The sequence below is a fragment of the Lonchura striata genome, chromosome 2 (genome assembly GCF_050655825.1).
Source record: "Lonchura striata isolate lonStrDom1 chromosome 2, ASM5065582v1, whole genome shotgun sequence".
NCBI classification, from domain to species: domain Eukaryota; kingdom Metazoa; phylum Chordata; class Aves; order Passeriformes; family Estrildidae; genus Lonchura; species Lonchura striata.
The window spans coordinates 53,200,060-53,218,884 of NC_140704.1; the positions used below are offsets into that span (position 1 = coordinate 53,200,060).

At 38.9% G+C, this 18,825-nt stretch overlaps 1 protein-coding gene across 2 annotated transcripts in view; it reads left to right on the top strand.

Annotated features, from left to right (window-relative positions):
• The first annotated feature begins 987 nt into the window (after positions 1 to 987).
• Positions 988 to 18,825, top strand: part of INHBA (inhibin subunit beta A) — a 42,367-nt gene continuing 24,529 nt past the window's right edge. Inside the window, exons 1-2 of one of the 2 annotated variants that reach the window (XM_085570418.1) lie at positions 988 to 5,042; positions 7,697 to 8,218. In XM_085570418.1, coding sequence (XP_085426544.1) covers positions 7,831 to 8,218 — 388 coding nt within the window. In that variant the 5' untranslated portion in view covers positions 988 to 5,042; positions 7,697 to 7,830. The other variant, XM_021531979.4, reaches the window with a different exon arrangement.

Here is an 18,825-nt window from a genome sequence, read left to right on the forward strand (position 1 = left end):
CTCACATGAAAACCAGTGACCATGAGAAACAAAACAGCAGCAAGGGCTTGTTTGTCATTTTTACCCAACGATCTTAGAAGAGATACTGATTCCTTCAACTTCACAGATGGGGACATGAGGTACTTGTCTTCTGCAGCTGATAGTAGAGCCATAATATTCAGATTTCCTGGGTCCACATCTAGCACTCTTTTTGGTAAACAGTTGTAAGCAGTCAGGGTTCCTCTTAAAATTTTCACTGCAGAATGTATTTACTTCATCACAGTGACAAAGCAGCAACCATGCAGAAGATCAATAGATACTTCTTAAAATTCACTTTGTTGGTGTTCTCAGTATGACACTTATGTCAATTCGTTGATCCCATCTCACAGATGGGAATATCTGCTGATGTGTGACACTGAGACTTTTCCTAAAGGCCTGTACATGATGACTACCTTGGAAGATTTGCCAGTGTGATCTCTTGTTGGGTTCAGCTCAGAAAAGAGAAAACTTACAAGCTTCATTCAATTCCCTCCCACACATCAGGAGATTTATAAGTAACCAAAACTTAGTGCACGAAATGTATCCCCATCATGGAAGGAGCTAAGCCAAGATGAAATTGGACCTTTCAAACCACACAAAAACTGTGATCTGTTTTTAAAAGGAAAAGCCAAAACCTAAACATTAATATGTAGAAGTTAAATTAAGCAAACAGGCTTTACATCAGACCTTTTACTGATGTAACTCAATCTCTGAAGTCAGAAGAGCTACCCCAATTCATATTAACTAAGGATCCAACATTCCTCTTGCAAACACAGTTGTAAATCTTTCTACAATCCACAGACAATATTACTTTGGGAAGTACATCACTGAATAGTCATCTAGAAAAGCTTTTATCTAAGATATGATGTTTTGTGTCTTTTTCTGCCCATCAATAGTTTATGCTTATCCTCAGAGTCTAAGCTTGATTCAACTGACTTCTGCTCCCACAGTCAGCACTAACTTCAGAGACATCAAGAGTTGATCCTAAAAAAATAACGTCAGTCTGTAACTTAAACAGTTGTGTGTGCTGTGATTTGATTAACTGTAGTAAAAGGAACACAGAACAGAAAATTCAGGGCTTGTCAGAGAAATAAGACCACTTCCTATTATTCTGAAGTTGGTGCAAAGATATAATAAGACTACACTGACTGAAGGACAATTACATAAGAAATTATTTTGATGCATGCTTTGAGCATCAGTCAAAATTTTCAGCGGCATGCAAATTATTGTTAGTGGATTTTCAATAATAGCTTTAATTCACCTATAATTGTTTTCATCCTACTTGGAGCCAAATGGTATCTGCCACCTAGTGGTCCTTCCCTTTTGTTTAAATCATTGATGTGACTCCAATCATAATCTCAAAATATCTTTGAAGATAGCATCACTCAAGGTATTTTACACATCACAGAACTGTTTTTCAAGAAAAAAGATTACTTTTGCAGTAATGTACTGAAAACTCACTTGTCAAACAAGCTGCGTGAACAACTTTAGTTCTGTGGACTACTCTCTCCAGTTACAATTTAAGTCCATACTCTCTCTATAAATTCAAGAAAATTCTCTTTGCAAATAGGTTTTTGCCAAAAGGAAAAGTTTTGAACAAGCTCTGATTATAACATATATGCACTGGGCTTGTGTATTCATATGCCTTGACTTTTAGTTTTAAATCTAACTAGGCAACACATATGCTAAAATAACACAGACATTAAATATTTTTGTTAAAGCTCACTATTCCATGGGTTGGCAAGTAAAAATATCATTTTTTGACATGTCAGGAGACATAGGTATAATTTAGAAAGAAAATTAACATACTTGCTCCTATTTGTCAGATTGACTTTATATAAGGTTCTTGTAAAACAGAACTTACACTTATCCTGACCCCTGTAAAAAGTGTCATCCATCAATATTAAAAAGAAAGGCAAGAAAGCTCTTATTTACCCTACCCTCTAGGCAGAGTTCTTATCCTCAGATGAACTTTATTTTTTAACCAGCTCACTAATTATTATTGAAATCACTGACCCCTCTAAACAGCACATAAGCATTTGAGTTAGTAGCAATAGCAAGACCAGCCTTAATTGGTCCACTTACATAAAAGTAGAAACATAAAACTTCTAAATGTAAGTTTCTGTCATATCTTTTCTTATTATTACAGGAAACTAAGGTTTAACAGAGTGAAATTCCAGCTGATTTGCGCTGAAATCTGTGCCAGTATGTTTTCTAGCGATTGCGCTTCAAAGCAGGGATGGAGATGGACAGACACTGTTGTATGCAATTCAGAATTCCAAAGTAGTCAGTAAATCACATAATATCCAGTGGGTGAATAATGAAGTGGCATTGGGCCATTTTTTAAAATGGTTTGTAAGTGAAAATCCACAATTAGGAAAAGAATAAAAAAAGAGAGACAGGTTGCTGTAGTACCAACCTTTCTTTCTCAGTCCCATTCTTTTAGTTATTTCTGATACAGCGGGGAACTAAAATATGCCTGTGAGCCAGCAAGATAGGCTCAGCATCACTGCAATGTTTTATGTGGTCTCAGTTGGTGGTATCAGAATTTAAATTAGAAATCCCAATTGAACAATGATTATCTGGACTCCAAAGCTGACAGAAAAAAAAAAAAAATCCGAAAAAAGGAAAAAAAAAAAACCAAACCCAGCTACAGTCTTTCCCAAGAGCAATTGCCCTTTCTGGCAGGAAGGGGTAAAAATAGAGGCAGCTCATTAATATGGCTTGGCAGTGCTTAATGGCAGCTGGTCTGAAGAGTTAGATCAGTGGGTCTTTCCAGCAGTACTCCCGGACCACTGCCAGCAGGTGTTGCTGTGTTCAACAAAATGAAAAGGAGTGCGGCGCGGGGGGGTGGGGAGATGGGGAGAAAAATATTTATAAAGAGAGAAATAGGTGTGAAAAAAAATTAGTCACCGAGTAAAGCTTTCATTAGGCCTTTGGTAAAGCTATACACAAACTCCCCGGGGCAATAAGGAGCATGCTCTGAAATGAATAATGCTTTTCACTTCTCCTAAACTCCTTTCAGAACTTATCCTGCGCTATAAATCACATACGTGCTTGCTGTGCTTCACTCGGTAGCTTTCTCGTTCTGTCACGGACCACACACTTCTCCCCGGGAATCCTCTGCCCCGCGGCCGCGGTGGGAGAAGCTGGGTCCCGGCTGGTCGCTGCCCCAGGAGGGGAGCGGCGGTCACAGCCGGCACCGCACCGCTCTGACTCCGAGGAGAAGATAGCTCCGGCAGTCCCGGGCCGAATCTCCTCCTAAAAGCACTGCAATGTGGGGTCCCTTGCTGAGAATATGTCCGCTGACAAATTGCAACAGGCACTGCACTACCAGTACGCAACAAATTTCCAAGAGTTTTAGGATGTCAGTTAAAACCAAATTCAGCCTGCTCCTGAGAAAGGCAGGACTGCAAGGTGGAAAAGTCGTTTGGCAAAACCTGGGTTTAGGATCCCCACGAAAAATAAGTCCTGAGACTAACTGGGTATATACGTGCTCATTATCTGTTTCTTGAAGCAAGTGTCTCACTATCCCTGAGGAAAAAGAAAGGAGGGGTGAAACAACAACAACAACAACAACAACAACAACAACAACAACAACAACAACAAAACCAGAAAAAAAAAAAATTAAAAAAAAAGAAGTGTTGTTCTTTGTAGCAACTGGAACCACCAAACTCAGATTGCAGAAAAGCTACTGCAACCTGTTTCACTTATTATATGCGTATTAAAAATGGGAAACAAAGCAATCTATCTGGTCATATGTTTCCCATTAACTTCTGATTTTTTTCTCATTCTGCCAAAGCTGTTGTGTGAATACAGCACACACACCAGTTGGGATCAACACTGCTATAAGGACTCCCTGGTATCACTGTAAATTGAAAGCTTGAAATCTTTCTTTGATGCAGATCAGCCATATTCCAAGATAAATCAAAGTTACAATACCAAGAGGACATAAAAAATATAATTATAAGTACAATTCAGGCAAAAAAAAAAAAATCTGAGGGATGGGGATTTTCTGGTAATCAGTGGGTGTTATGAATGAGTAAAGACTGCATGATCATGCCATTTGTCATAAACGGTACCACATAAAGCCAGTTATATGTGTTTAAGAAAGGAGATGGATTTTGGATTTACTTTTGACCTTTTATATATTACTTCTGTACTGCCTAATTGGCATAGTTATTTCTGATTTTCATTAATGTAAATTGAAATTAAAATTGCCATTTATTTTATTCCACAAGTGTTAATACCACACTTGCAAAAAAAAAAAAAAAAAGTGAACTGTCATTCATTGTAGTTTATTTTTAGATATCTAAACAGTTTTTAATAGTGTGATGCAATCTGCACGTCAAGGAGCCAGGAGAATTGGACAGGAGCAATATGATTCATTTTTTAAAGAGCTTTAAAGGGATCCCTAATTTAAACAGAAGGACATATTTATTCAGAGACTGAAATTAAAAAAAAAAAAAAAATCATCCAAAGCCAAAGGATTCTTACTCAAATGCATTTTCCTGAATTTGAAAAAAATCCAAATTTGCAGAAAGATTATCTGGTATATCCTCAAGTATGTACAAAGAAGAAAACAATTTGCAAAGTAGTAATTAAGTATCTGGCAAATACTGTATTTGAACTAGAACAGTGCTATCTACATCTAATAATATCTAGCTATGCCATTCAACAAGTTGGAGTGCATCTTCCTGACTCATAATGTTTGCTTTGTCTGATTTTAAGTTCTAGTCTTTAAATGGATACAGATATTTTGTCATGCTAGAGAATAAGGAGTTTCCATTAGATAATTAATTACCAGAAGTATGTCTCATACAGGAAAAACAGTCAATTGCTGATGTAACAGGATTAACCAATCCAGCACAGTGATCCGGCCCACTTTTGACAGACGTTATATGTGATGTGTACACACGAGAAGTACAGTATAAAGCTTCGCATTATGAGTACCACAAAGAGGAACTTCAGCAGTTCTTAAAGCACAATACAGCAGTCTCCTTCTGAGAGTCAGGACTAGAGAGGTAAAACTTTCAATCAGCTTTTTTCCTTTCGAACTGAAACTTTTAATTCCTGTGCATGCTGTTGCATACTGTTAGGGTTACATTGAATGAATGCATATGCAGAACTTTGCAGCTCAGGTAATTTGAAGAAAGAGTCTGAACCAACATTTCTGTATGTATTCAAACACATTTCTGTATGTATTTTTGTACGTATATGTATATACATGTAAGTACAAATAAACCATGTATCAGCGGTATTGGAAGACTCTCTTTTAGAAAACAGTGGTTTTTAGAAAGTTATGCTTTAGCATTAAATCTGTCATCATCATGGCATGCAAGTAAAATATGCTATACCTCTATGTAAAAGAGATTGTATGAGATAACTGTACCTGTAGTATATGGCAAGCAACATATAACCCACAGCAAGAACCCAGACATACTTATCTGCATTTTATTTTGATTTATGCCGCTCCCTTACTTTTCATCAGACACTGTTAGGATAGGTGCTATATTAGAACTATATATAACTCCTTTAATTATGTCATCTGTTAGTACATCTAATCATGAATGCATATTTTCATCTGAAATTATTTTTTCATCCAATTAAACTTTTAGTTCTATTTCAAGCTGACTTTCAGACTTCATATAATTACAACAGACTTTGGTCTGTTCACAAGATCCAAGAAAATTCAATGTATTATAGTGAGGTTTGTGTTACAAAGATGTGTTTATAAGAATGGCTGCAGGGTTTATAATGCTGACAGACCTGTAAGTGTAACAGTATATAACAGTATAGTAACTGAGGTCAGTAAAACACAGATGAGGGGGTACTGTGGATGCCTTATAACAGTAAAAGACTTATAAAAGATCTTAATTGAAAAGGACTAGCAGTATATAACATTTGTAAGACTTTGGTTGATTGTTCAATTACTTCTGTATGTTTCATTTACTCTACCTATAATTCCTTGCCTGTCTCTTAGCCCATGTGCCTGTAGTCATCTCATGGAAATGAGAGACCTTTCAATGCTTATATTTATAAATTATTCCTTTCCACTGTGAAATACAATGGTTGACAGTAATATGCTGAGATATGCTGGAATATTTGCTGGGTAGGAGGTAAGCCCATCTAAGAAGACAGGTGTAGTAGAGAGAGAGAATGAAAGGAATGAAAAGAAAGAGGGCAAACGCTAAAAAAGAAGAAGCTGCTTTAAGAAAATTGGTACAAGATAATGTCTTGAAAGGAAGAATCTCAAAATGTATAGTTATAGTTGTCATTTTTCCATTATCAAATTCAAATGTAAGCAAGTTTGCAAACTTCAGCTTTGCTGGGTAAGGAAGAGAATGGAGGGGATACAGAATGTGAAGGCGACCTGAAGCCATGGCAATGGCACAGGGAATGCCTTCTCACTGCAGAGCAAAGCCCTCCCTGGCATAAAGTGACAAGGGGCTACCAACACTGGCTTAAACTTCTTGTAGTACTTTAGATTTCTTTTAATTTCCAATGTCCTATTCTAATATTATGATTGCTCTCTGAGATTTAAATGAATGAAGTAATAAGTGCCTTCTAATAACAATGGACCCAATGCAGAAGATCTTACTCAGCCTTCACTCAGACAGAATTATTATTGGCATCGATGAGGGATTTGCCTGAGTCAGAAGCAAGTATGATTTGGCCAGATGACATGTAACACTTTTCACATTCAAAGCATTTTTCAGGCATCGCTTGATTAACCCCAAACCTAAATATATCTACCCAAGAACTTCCAGGCACAGACTAGCACAGAAGTAGGGCTATTATATGGCACTACCATATCATGTCACATATATGTACCAGCTCCTGCTTAGGCTTTCAGTGCCTGACTGCATTTTGCAGCTGGGGAGTGTATCATGTATTATAAACCCTCCAAACAACAGTGCTATTTTGTGCTTGTCAGACCTTTTGCCAGTGTTGATAACCCCCAGCATTTAGAAGTGAGCAGAAAAGATTTTTTTCTTCTACTCCAGGCAAAATAATGTTCTGTTCAAAATACTCAGAGCCCCTGCCCTCATTCCCATCTCATTCACAAGCTATTTAACATCTCCTGCTATCCCTAACAATACCAGGCAGGACCAAGAGCAAGGTGATCGTTAAAGATTTCACTCTCTTCATTCATTCATGTTTCCTCTGTTTAGTTAAGCCAGTGATACTGTTGAAGGAATAAAACAAACAAAACAAAACAAAAAGAAAGGGAAAAAAAAAAAGGGGGGGGGAATGACAGCTGGGGGGGAGGGGTCAAACAGAAAGGAAAAAAAAAAAGGAAAAAAAAAAGACTAAATTTACAGGAATGAGAAGATATTTTAGAAAGGGGGGAGGGAAGGAACCACGAGTAGTGATATTTGAAGAGAGGTGTGTGTTAGGGGAGCAATGAGCATAAGGAAGCCAGCCTGCCTGTTCCTCCCCCTTCCTAATCATAGCCTTTACTCACAGACAAAACTCCCTCCCTCTCTCATTCACTCACTCACTTTAGGCCAATCCGTCCTCTCTCTCTCTCTCCCTCTCTCTGTGTCTCTCTCCTACTCTGAGACAGAGTCAGAACTCTTCTCCCTGACAGCCACAAACATCTACAGCACTTATTGCATTCAGAGTGGGAACCTGCAAACAAAACTTCACAGAAAACTTTTGGTTCTTGTTCCAGAGAATTTGCTGAAGAGAAGGAAAAACAAACAAACAAACAAACAAACTAAACCAGCCCCCAAAAAAACTGTTCGTGAAGGGGGAGGAAAAGCAGGGCCTTTTAAAAAGGGAATCACAACAACTTTTGCTGCCAGGATGCCTTTGCTTTGGAAGAGAGGATTTCTGTTGGTGCTTTGCTGGATTATAGTGAGGAGTTCCCCAACCCCAGGATCCGAGGGGCACAGTTCAGTCACTGACTGTCCATCATGTGCCCTTGCCACGCTCTCAAAGGATGTGCCCAGCTCACAGCCTGAGATGGTGGAAGCAGTAAAGAAGCACATACTGAACATGTTGCACTTGAGGGACAGACCTAATATCACCCAGCCAGTGCCCAAGGCAGCACTTTTAAATGCCATCAAAAAACTCCACGTGGGAAAGGTGGGAGAGGATGGTTATGTGGAAATAGAGGATGATGTTGGAAGAAGAGCCGAAATGAATGAAGTTGTGGAGCAAACCTCAGAAATCATCACTTTTGCAGAATCAGGTGAGTGCTTAAAAAAAATAATGTAAAATATTCTTTGTGCCCAAACTGAAAAATATCCTTTCTGCCAAAACTGCAATAACTTATTTTCTTTTTCTCAGCAATAATGTTTTCTGTGAGGTTGTAGGATGAAACCTGGGGGAAGGGAGAAGGAGGAGTGGGATGGGGGGGGTAGGACTCTGAAGGAATTTGATTTTTCTGACTTAGTCTTGGCTACAGATTACACTTGCTAAGCACAGTCAGTCACACAGGGAGGAAGCTCTCTAACCAATCTTGAACATAAAGTCAGGCTGCAGCAGGGTCCTCCAAACTCTGCCTGTAAATCGAGGGAACTTGCAGTATAGGGCTGGATTGCAGAGTTGATGGCAAAAGAAAAAAGACTGCAGCCTTCTGGGGAATTTATGAAGACAGAAAGTGAACTGCAAACTACTTTACAAACAGCCCTTTCATGTAAAAATTATAGTGGAAGTTATAAAATCAGATGAAGCAGCTTTAAGTTTTAGAAGTGAGATGGCTTTTTTGTGGGCTTTTTCCCTCATTTTTTTGTCTTTTTTTTTTTTTTAATTTAACACAGCATCTTTGGCAATAAAGAGTTGCAGGGACTGTCAGATGACTTCAATAGAACTGGACAAGTTGCTGTAGCTGATCCAATTTGTAATGCAGACTTCTGCATACTGGAAAAAAGATTCTGCTTCTAAAACACTCCTGCCAAAAATGCAACCTTGGTAGAGTGTATTTTGAACTCTTTTACAGTTCTTTTCCCCGTAACTCTTAGGCAGCAAGAGCTCAGAATATATGTATTTAGTAAGTAATGTCTTTAGGTTAACATAAACTGCCCATAGGAAACAACTCTAAAGTTGTACTTTGCTGTCTTGTTCCTACATGAATAGGACCAGAACCCATTTTAATTCAACATATGTGTATCTGCACATAAATCTGTTAGTGTATGTGGGTATACTAGTGCACACATCAATAGCAGCTACTTGCAATAAGTCTATCATCTAACTAAGAGCAACTTTTTATGATGCTGTCTAGCCAAAGCATTTTTCCTGTTGCCAAGACGGTTTTAAAAGAATGTCATTGTTTTGTTTGGTACAGCATATGGTAGGCAAAGTATGCAAAGGAACTCCAAGCATTTTTGTTTAAAAGTTTGCTGCAGCAGTATAAACAATTAAGACAACACTCAGAGTTTCCAGTCCTGAAAACCTGTTGACTCAGATGTTCTGATTGCAGGGAAGCCATGCACAAGAAGTGTGCATGCTTGTAAGTGCAGACATTCCTGCTGGCTGTCTGATTTCCAACTGTACAAGGAGCCCTTGCTTTTGGAGTCTTTGTCAATATACATATTATCAGTTCTTTCAGCATGAGAGCTCAGGCTTTTCAGATTTTCTATCTCCTCCACTTCAGAAAGCAGGGAGAAGATGTCAATGCCAGAGGTCATTAGAAGCAGGAGTAGCTCAACATTAGTTTAGAAATGAATTTATAAAAGCAAGAAAACCTCTAAGCTATCGATGAGTCGGATTCCCCACCTGGTTTTCAGCAGCTCGCTCTGAGCACAGTGGAACACATATGGCACGAACAGTGGTTTCTCTTCACTGTGTGCGTCGCAATAATTTGTAAACACATTATTGTCTCTCCTGAGCTCTGACACAAAGGAATCTGGAATTTGATATATGCCTGCTCTGTACAGTACCCTCAGCGGCGGCTGCCGAAGCCATTGGCTCTCGTGGTCACGTGAGCAGCAAAAATCGTGCCATTGCCCACACACCGGCCAATCATCCCGCCACCAGCCACCAGCTCTGTCACTCAGCTTGATTTACATAGCGTTCAACTACTGTTGCTGACAAATTACTTGGAGAGGACTTACGCTATGGAGCTGCAGGACAGGGGCATCCACTGCGTTCTCTCATGCCTTCTCCTCCCTGCCACAGTCGTCTTCCTTCCTACTAAGATGGTCCTGGAAGCCCAGGCAGGAGGGCTGCTCTGCTCATTTTTTCCATACCTGCTACCTTTCCATACCTCTTTGTTTTGGGACAAGGGAGGGACTATTGGCAACCTAAAAACTGAGCTCTGGTTTGGGCTTATAATGGAAATGATAAATCCACTCTGTGGAGTAACTTCAGATTACTCAAGCATATTTTTCTTCTACAGCCATTCATCTAGTGACTTGCTAACATCAGAGGATCTACCACATTTTACAGGTGCCAATGCTGCAACAACTTAAGTAAACCTTTCTTGAGATCCTGTCCTCTTCTGCACTGGCAGTTATTCCTGTCAAATATTAAACCAATATTTTTTTACTGTAAAGGAAAGTGAGGCAAAAAACAAAGGCAAGTGACATGTCATATAGGAAGTATGAGTTAAAAAGACAGGAATAGAATATAGCCACAGGGACAATCTCCACTTTTCGTTCTGTGGGAACTGGGAATAGCATGAAGAAGTTTAAACACCAAGCAGGAGAACAAACATGTTCCGCTCACAGCCAGGTTAATGTGTTTCCTGCTTTTAACATCAGACTCACTCTGCCTCGATAGAGGGCAATAGGAAATAAGTGAAAATGAATGAAAACATCTCATATTGTATTAAAAAAATGTCTACAAGAAACAAAATAAGACTTTGGGCTGCTTGTTTCTTTGGGCATGGCTTGACATAAACCAGCCTTTCCTCATGTCTTTCAGATGCCACATTTACTATTTTCCTTTATAAAAAAGTAGTATTTCCATCTTTCATCAGCCATATTCTCAAATATGCAAAGAAATGGAGTGAATGAAAAAGCAGCACCCTGTGCATATGGCTCTATCTTGAGCCTGCTATTTTCTGAAATAGACTAAAATTCAAACAAGCACAGACTTTAGCTAATTAGAGGGTAAATAAATACAGTAAACTGGTCTGAAGAACAGGTGTAGTTATGTACAGGAAATCAGCAAAATAGTTGGCAGGTAGTTTTCACAGCTAACAAATCCAGACAGATCACTGCAAAACTAATGACTATGAGTATTCGGCAAAAGTTACAAATGCACCCTACTGTCCTTTGGCACTCTTACAAGTAAAACATGAAAATTATTTTCTACTTGCATAACAAAAAAAGATTACTAACCTTGATCAGTTCTGCTGTAAGGGAAGCTGTGCCAGAGTTCTGTGTGTTATTTCAAAGTCTTAAAAATAGTTCTTTTGAGGAGAGTGGTCATATAATTTTGTGACAAGTGAATCCAACAAGTTCAACAACAGAGATACTCAATGCTTATAAATATGATTGGCTACTAACTCATTCATTATTTTAAGTAGGCAGCTTATTAGGCAGATCTGGGATTCTGCCAACTGAATTTCTTCAGGAGAAATTCCAGGGGAAAAAAAAGAGAAGTCTGCCAGCTATTTAGACCACTTCCACTGTTCTGTACCACTTCATAGAGAATCCCAGGTGAACTGACTTGATCATGTGATGTCTACTTTAATGTGCAGCGGGATACATGTCTGCATATATTCATGTCTTTTCCCAGAAGATACCTACCCTATACAACCGAGCTGTCAGTACAGGAGGAAAAAAACCAAGAGATGTGTCGCTTATGTATTTTGAATACTTTCAACAATTTTCTTTTGAAAGGAGCTGTATTTAAGGGTACAAGTATTCATGTGGAATAAAGAACGACCACGAGAGGGCACACTCCAAAGCCTTTTTGCTCCACACGAGGCAACCTTCCTGTAAACTCTAATTTTACCTAATTGAATTCTGAATCCCAGAGATCTTTATGCTTATCTGTAGTTGCTCTGAGTGGGGATCGTTTCTCTCTTCTAGTTCTTTTAAAAGGCAGGGATTCACTGGAGTGAAAAGCTGCAAGAAAAGTCATGCAGGAAGGAAATAGGTAAAGGGGGTAAAAGTGGATACTAGAAGTGCTGGAAATCTGGAGACCAAAAATTACAAATATTAGTTTTTTACAAGATACTGAGAAATGTGACCATGAATCATCATATGAGATGATTTGCTCACATCTTTTTTTTTTTTTTTTTTTTTTTTAATGCAGTCTCCTTGGCTTTTAGAAAACAAGCCTATTTTCCCTTGTTGTTTTTTTCTCTCCCCCCCCACCCCCCCACCCCCACCCCCTTGGCATACCAAATCAAAGATTTCAAATTTAGCAAATGAAAGCAATTTACTTCCAGAAGAGGATAGCCATTCTGTATTGATCTGTTTCACTGTATAAAAAATGTGAAAATCAAGGGGGGGACGGGGTTGGTCAGTTTAAAGAACAACCTGAGAAAGCACAGATGAATCTAGGAAGGTGGGAACCAGTTTAGAAAACCATACCTGAGAAACAGAAAGTACTGCATGCGTCCATCGCTGCGTAGCCAGTCCCAGAGTTTTGTGTGCTAGTAGGGAATATCTGAATATGTATTTGCCTACATGTGTTTAAGCACATGTATGTCCTTACATGCAGGTATACCAGGGCAGACATACACGTACACCTGTGCCTGCACCCTACCATTCCTGCAGACAAGGATGTGCATTCATGCCTTTTCCTTTTTGCAGGATATATCTACTTTGCATGCACATAAGTGATTTATGCTGAGGAATTCTTATATCTATATCTATATATAGAGGTATGCCTATGAGAAGGCAGTCTCATTTAATGCAACAGAGCCTTGCAACATTGATATAGGATTGAAGCTTAGTTTACTAGAAAGAAGCAACTGGAAGTTCTGTTACTCATTTCAGTGGGCCTGGGATTTGGGTCTTAGTGGTCAGAAATTAAATATTTTAATAAAAACAAATAGGCAGCCTCTGATCCACTTCACTTTAGAATTTACAGCAGATTATTACAAGTATGCACAAAAAAATTGCTCTTTCAAAAAAAAAAAAAAAAAAAAAGATGAAGACTTGGGATTGTTTTTACCTTGGAATATTTTATGGGTGCAAATGATCCTAAACTTTGCGTGAGCTATTTTCGATGTAAATTAAGAAATCAAATTAAAAAAAAAAACAAACCAACAACTTCAACCAAACAAACACCTTTTTTGTTTCTAAATATTTGAAGCCATGTGGGGGAAGGGCTTTCAATTTGGAAAGAACTCAAAGCTGTGGATGTAAAGTGCTTCCTAACGAAATAGCAGAGGAGAGACAAGGTTCACCAGAACTGAATTATTTCACATTCTGAATGACCTCTTTGGGTTAGCTTTTGGGTCAATGCCTCTCTGGGTTAACTTTTCAAGAAAAGGTATTTAAATAAAGTCGCTGTTGCTTTTTTTTTTCCCCATGCGAACACTCAGGGAATAGTTCTTTTTTCCTGATATTCTTTTTTGGTTTATTTTTCTCTTACAACAAAATCTCCCTTTTCTGGCAGCTAATGGTAGGTGAGCATGAAGATAAGGTATTAATTGTGCCATAATTTCTCCTCCCACTATAAGAGGCAACAGTAAGGGAGCAGGAATGAAAGTATGCAACCTGGATGACCGACCACATATGCCAGATAATGAATAATCAGAATAAATTGTTTGCCAGTGATCCATAGGCTGAAAAGCATTCACAGAAATGGCCACTGTCTAACTGTGGCAATAGGAGATTTGTAATCATCAGTCTGCTTAGGGGATAATTACCAGACGATAACATTAAATTCTCTGAATAAATCCTATGCTGCAAAGAATTCATCTAACTCCACTGGTCACTCATTAGTAAACATTTTGAGCAATTATCTCTCAATAACCATGCTCTTCTCTTCACTCTCTTTAGAGGAACCTTTCTAGTAACCTATTTTTTTTCTGTCTCCTGGGGAACGGAAATGAGAAGTGAAGGGAAGGATGCTTTTGAATGTAATTACAGATTGGCACGCAGTACAAATTCCCCCAAATCTAAACATAGGCAGTAGTAAAGTTAGCAACTAAAAAAGGAAAAAAAAAAGCTTGCTTTGTATGGAAAAACAGTTCACTTACAGTATAATGCAAAAACGTTTCAAAATTAAGCACCGGTGAAGCATAGATATTTAAAGCTACAGCACCTTCTTACACACTGAACATTTTTCAAAGGAAAATAAATCTTGCGTATTGAGAGAAATTAAGAACAAGCCACATTATAATGTCACAAAGAATAATTACTTTTGTTAAGAAAGAAAAAGCCTAATAATTTAACAGCCTATAGGTAAAAAAAAAAATATATTTTTGCATTTTATTCAAAAGAAGATAATCAATTGTATAGCTTCTACCCCACCTAGTATATGTATATAGCTTGAACTAACATGGCTTGATCTTGAATCCTGCTGAAAATTGCAGATAACGGAACTTCAACTGCATAGTTAAAGCCAACCACACTGAAGGAAGGATCCTCAGCCTCAGAGGAAGAGCACACTGAACCTGCAGATTCCCGCTGCAGCACAGCATGAGCTCCCTCATGCAGGGCTGCCCCTCCACTGCCCCTATGCCTGGGCCCTCAAGGGCTCTGCCAACCTCTCCATGGGCTACTGTGCCATGCCCATCACCCATGTACTACTTGGGAGCAGGTGCTGACCCCAGAGTCCTGTGTGAGCCCTGGCCAGCCCTTCCAGAGGTGGAGAGGAGGGTACCTGTGCAGGCTCCCCTCTGCTTGCATGTTCAGGTTTCTCTCCTAAAAAGGTGCACAAGCTCTAGTGAAGAGAAAAACAGATATGAGAAAACTCCCATGCTATATATACTGCTACACTTTCTTTCCATTCAGTAACTCCTTCCATTAAACCTTTTACCATATATGCACTACTTCTTAGAGCTTGTATTTTTAACCACTTCTCACATCATTTGCTGGTGTCACTTGCCCTGCGAGAGTGCTCCTTTGGCATCACAGCCCTCCTTCTGGAAGGGACTTTGCCCAGCAGTAGAGAGGTAGCCTCTCCAAAGTTTTGGGAAAGGGAAGTGAGGAAAAGCAATCAATAGGAGCCCAAAGTAATCCCTTGTGTCCTTTTTGAGCTGCCTTCTGCTATGATAACAATCCAGGCCGTTGACATTGCTGTTTATATGAGCATGGAAGTGATGAAGGCATTATCACTGTTGGGCTGTGGGTCTTTCCTCAGCAGTCAGGCAGGAGGAGCAGGATGATTACAAATGGGAAAAAAAAAAAAAACAAAACCAACAAACCTGCAAATCAGCCATGGCAAATGTAAAGGCAGGACAAAAAGGTAAACAAAATGTAATTATGGAAGTGATACCATCCCCAAATTTCAGGAATCTCCCTTTTACCTTCAGTTTGTTGAACAGTATATATTTCTGAAGCTTTGATCCTGACCATTAATTCAGACCTAAAAAGAAAGACTGCTAAAGCCCTAAGAAATATCTGGAGAAATTTAAATATAGTTTTTTGGGGTTTTTGTTTGGTTGGTTTTTGTTTTGTTTGTTTGGGGTTGGTTTTTATTTTGTTTTGTTTTGTTTTGTTTTGTTTTTTGTCTCAGAACACTTGAAGAATTTATTTTATTGTAGCACTGAACCTTTTGGAAACAAAGATCCTGTTATAAAATGAATATGTAACCATAATAAGTCACATCCTATGGTCTCAATTTGGTTTTAGAACAGGCCAAACTCTGACTTCAAAATGAGCTTGTCTGAGAACAGTGACCTCTTAAAAACTGCAGGATTCATACCATTTGTGCTGTGTGATCGTAACAAACTAGTTGTGAATGTGGAGAGAATTCAGAAAAGCTTCGTTTTTTCCTAATGTGAAAGCATGCTTTTTATCCTCAACCTTGCACCATTCCCAGTCTCCTTCTAAAAAGACCTATGAAAGGAAAAGTGTTTTGTAATTGCTATAAAACCTTTTATTAGCTATGCAGGTTTCAGGATTTTGTTTCATTCAGAAATATTAGGCTCAGATAAGCTTCCTGCATCTTTTTTTTTAGACTCTTAATCTACCATTTGTTTCTGAAAATGTAGCTAACGACATCCAGGGAGGCTGTTATTGTAGCTAACAACCTACAAGGAGACTGTTATCCCCTGTATAAGGACATGTCTTAGGCTACGTTGTTGAAGCTCACTTCCCTTAAGTAAAGAAAAAACAAATACTCATGTATTTTCACCATACTGTTCAAATATTTTTAGTAATGACGAAGAATTCTACTTTCACACATAGAGGAGCATTTGAAAAACTATTTAAGAGGGTTCTTGAGGTCCTGTTTCTTTCATGCAATATTTGTCAAAAACACTGTTTGCATCACTATGCTTCTGGCCAGTGCAAAAGGTAATGTGAATATTTGCTATTGCAGATACGTCACTTCGTAACTATTTTCAAGTCCCACTAGGATGGAAATAGCAGAATGTGAAATACCATGCACTAGCACTTATCAGCACTAGGTTATTCTGTAATTTGGGGCTGCCTGGCTTTTCAGATTAAATGGGTCATATAGCTTCTTCCACTGTGGAGCCAGGTCTGCACACCCTACCTGCTTTCTCCAGAGCAGAAGAAAAGACCATGTTTTTTGTCCATGTCCAGCACAGATGAGCTTCTCATGCACCCAGCACAATTGATCTGCTCATGCGCAGAACCCCTGTTAGTGCCAGAACTGCTGTCCATGCCCAGCTTGGTTTATCAGGAATGCAAAATAAGTATGGCAATTCCCAGCAATTCATGCTTATTCCACACAGACGTTTGTGAGCTCTGGGGAAAGAAAAGCAGCTGGGAAGAGGCTGCTGGTGTCAGAAGACCTTCTGCAGCTTGATCTAAACCACAGTTTTTGTTTTTTTTTCCACCAAGGTTTTTTTGAGTAGAGGCAGACAGCAGAATGGGTTGGATGGAGAGTCTTGGTTGGCAGAAACCCACTCTTGGCTCATCACCTGCCTTCAGGGTCCCTTTAAGTCCAGGTCCCCCTCAGAATAGATTTATCAGGACTGGAAAGGGATAGCCTTAAGTTAGAAGCTTTCTTTATAAGAGGGAGTCAGGGAGAGTAAAGCCAGAGGCTGGCTGGTTCTCACAGCCCTTAGAAGTAGCCATTATCATAGAGAACACTCCATAACATAATACCCTGTGTACAAGGCAACCACACTTTTGGACTTCCTTTGGACTGGAGGGATGTCACTGTACAACTCCTCACGATCTGAAACTGAGTCAGGAATGAGATTGGTGTTTATCACGTGAATTCTGGTTAAACACAGCTGGCAGCTTTGGCATAGTTTGATTACCAGAATGGAAAAAAAAAAAAAATAACCAGCATTAGCTATTCAGTTATTATTGAATGACTCAATTAAAAATAATAGAAAAGAGTAATTTCATCATGCCTCACAGTACTGATCAGCATTCTGTCTCTTTTTTATAAGTTACTTCCTTTTCAAAGCAAAATCCCCCTGGTTCATGTAGCTCCCTGAGAAATTAAAGTAACTCGCTCTGAAGACTGGCATCAGCTGTCTGTGAGAAGCAGCTAACACAAACCATGTGTTTCCATATCTTAGTGACAGTTAAAGTCTACGATTTCACACTCTCACTTGGAAGGAAAACAAAAACAAAACACTATGCCTTTTGGACACTGTAATTAAGAAATGTCTCTCCCTTTGACCTGGGAATGCCACGAGGGAAAGCTGAATGTGTCACTGCTAGTACTTCACAGAGAAGAAAAGCAACAGGTAGCTCACGGGGCAGCACGGCCTGCCTACAAACTTCAGAAATCAGCAACTCTTGAATTTGCAAGTGAACACAAGGTAGATGTGTCCTGTGATTTTGCTCTGGTCCTGTCTCATCTGAGAATGAAAGAATAGGGAAATGTTCAGGGAGCCTGAGTGGTTAATTCAGTTGCAGGGGACACAAGGACAAAAGCCTTGCTGAAAGGAGGGCAATTTTTCCTGTATGTGTCCTGCTACTTCTGTTTTAATCGCCACTTTCTGGTTTTAGGCTGCAAAGTTATGGTTCACTCACAAGAAGAATTACTGTACAGAAAAATTGGTAAACAACTATGGGTAGCTCAAGAATAATATTGATGACAAATTGATAATTATGAATACTGTTTCTTTCTCACTAAGGCCAGATGTCTGAACATTGCAAATCTGTGACCTAAGTCCATCCTAGCCTTCATGCTGAGAAGGAACAAAAGACGTCATCAGGGCTTTTTTCTTTGTCAAGAAAATAGAAAAGTACCTCTCTTGAAAAAATAATATCACCACCACCCCCCAGCTAATTCATTCTCTCTTAACTTCTTCATGCTCTAGTGATCAAATCATTAAACAGCCCTCATTATTCATTCCAACTTCTGCCAGGGATATGAGCTCTGTATCTGAGAAACACCTCCTCACCATCACAATCATCATAATGACATCTCAGCAAGTTGATACAATTATGCCAGAGAACCATCCCCATAATTATACAGTTCTTTAGCTCATTTCTCAGTGTATTCACCATTACTATAATCACAGCAAGTACAGTGTGTTAAATTAGGAACAGGATCTACAGCTAACATCTAACAAGATAAAAAGTCTGCCTGCTGCAATTCTGCAATTCTTTACAATATAACTCTTCAAACTTCTTAAAGTGGAGGTTCATATTTTAGCATGTTTGTTTTTGAAACAATAGATATTTACAACTCATTTTAAGATGCAAATGAAGGACGTATTTTTTATGGAAAAGTGTAAACCTTTTACCCACATAATTTTCAAAGTATTGCTAAAGAGGTAGCACTGGACCT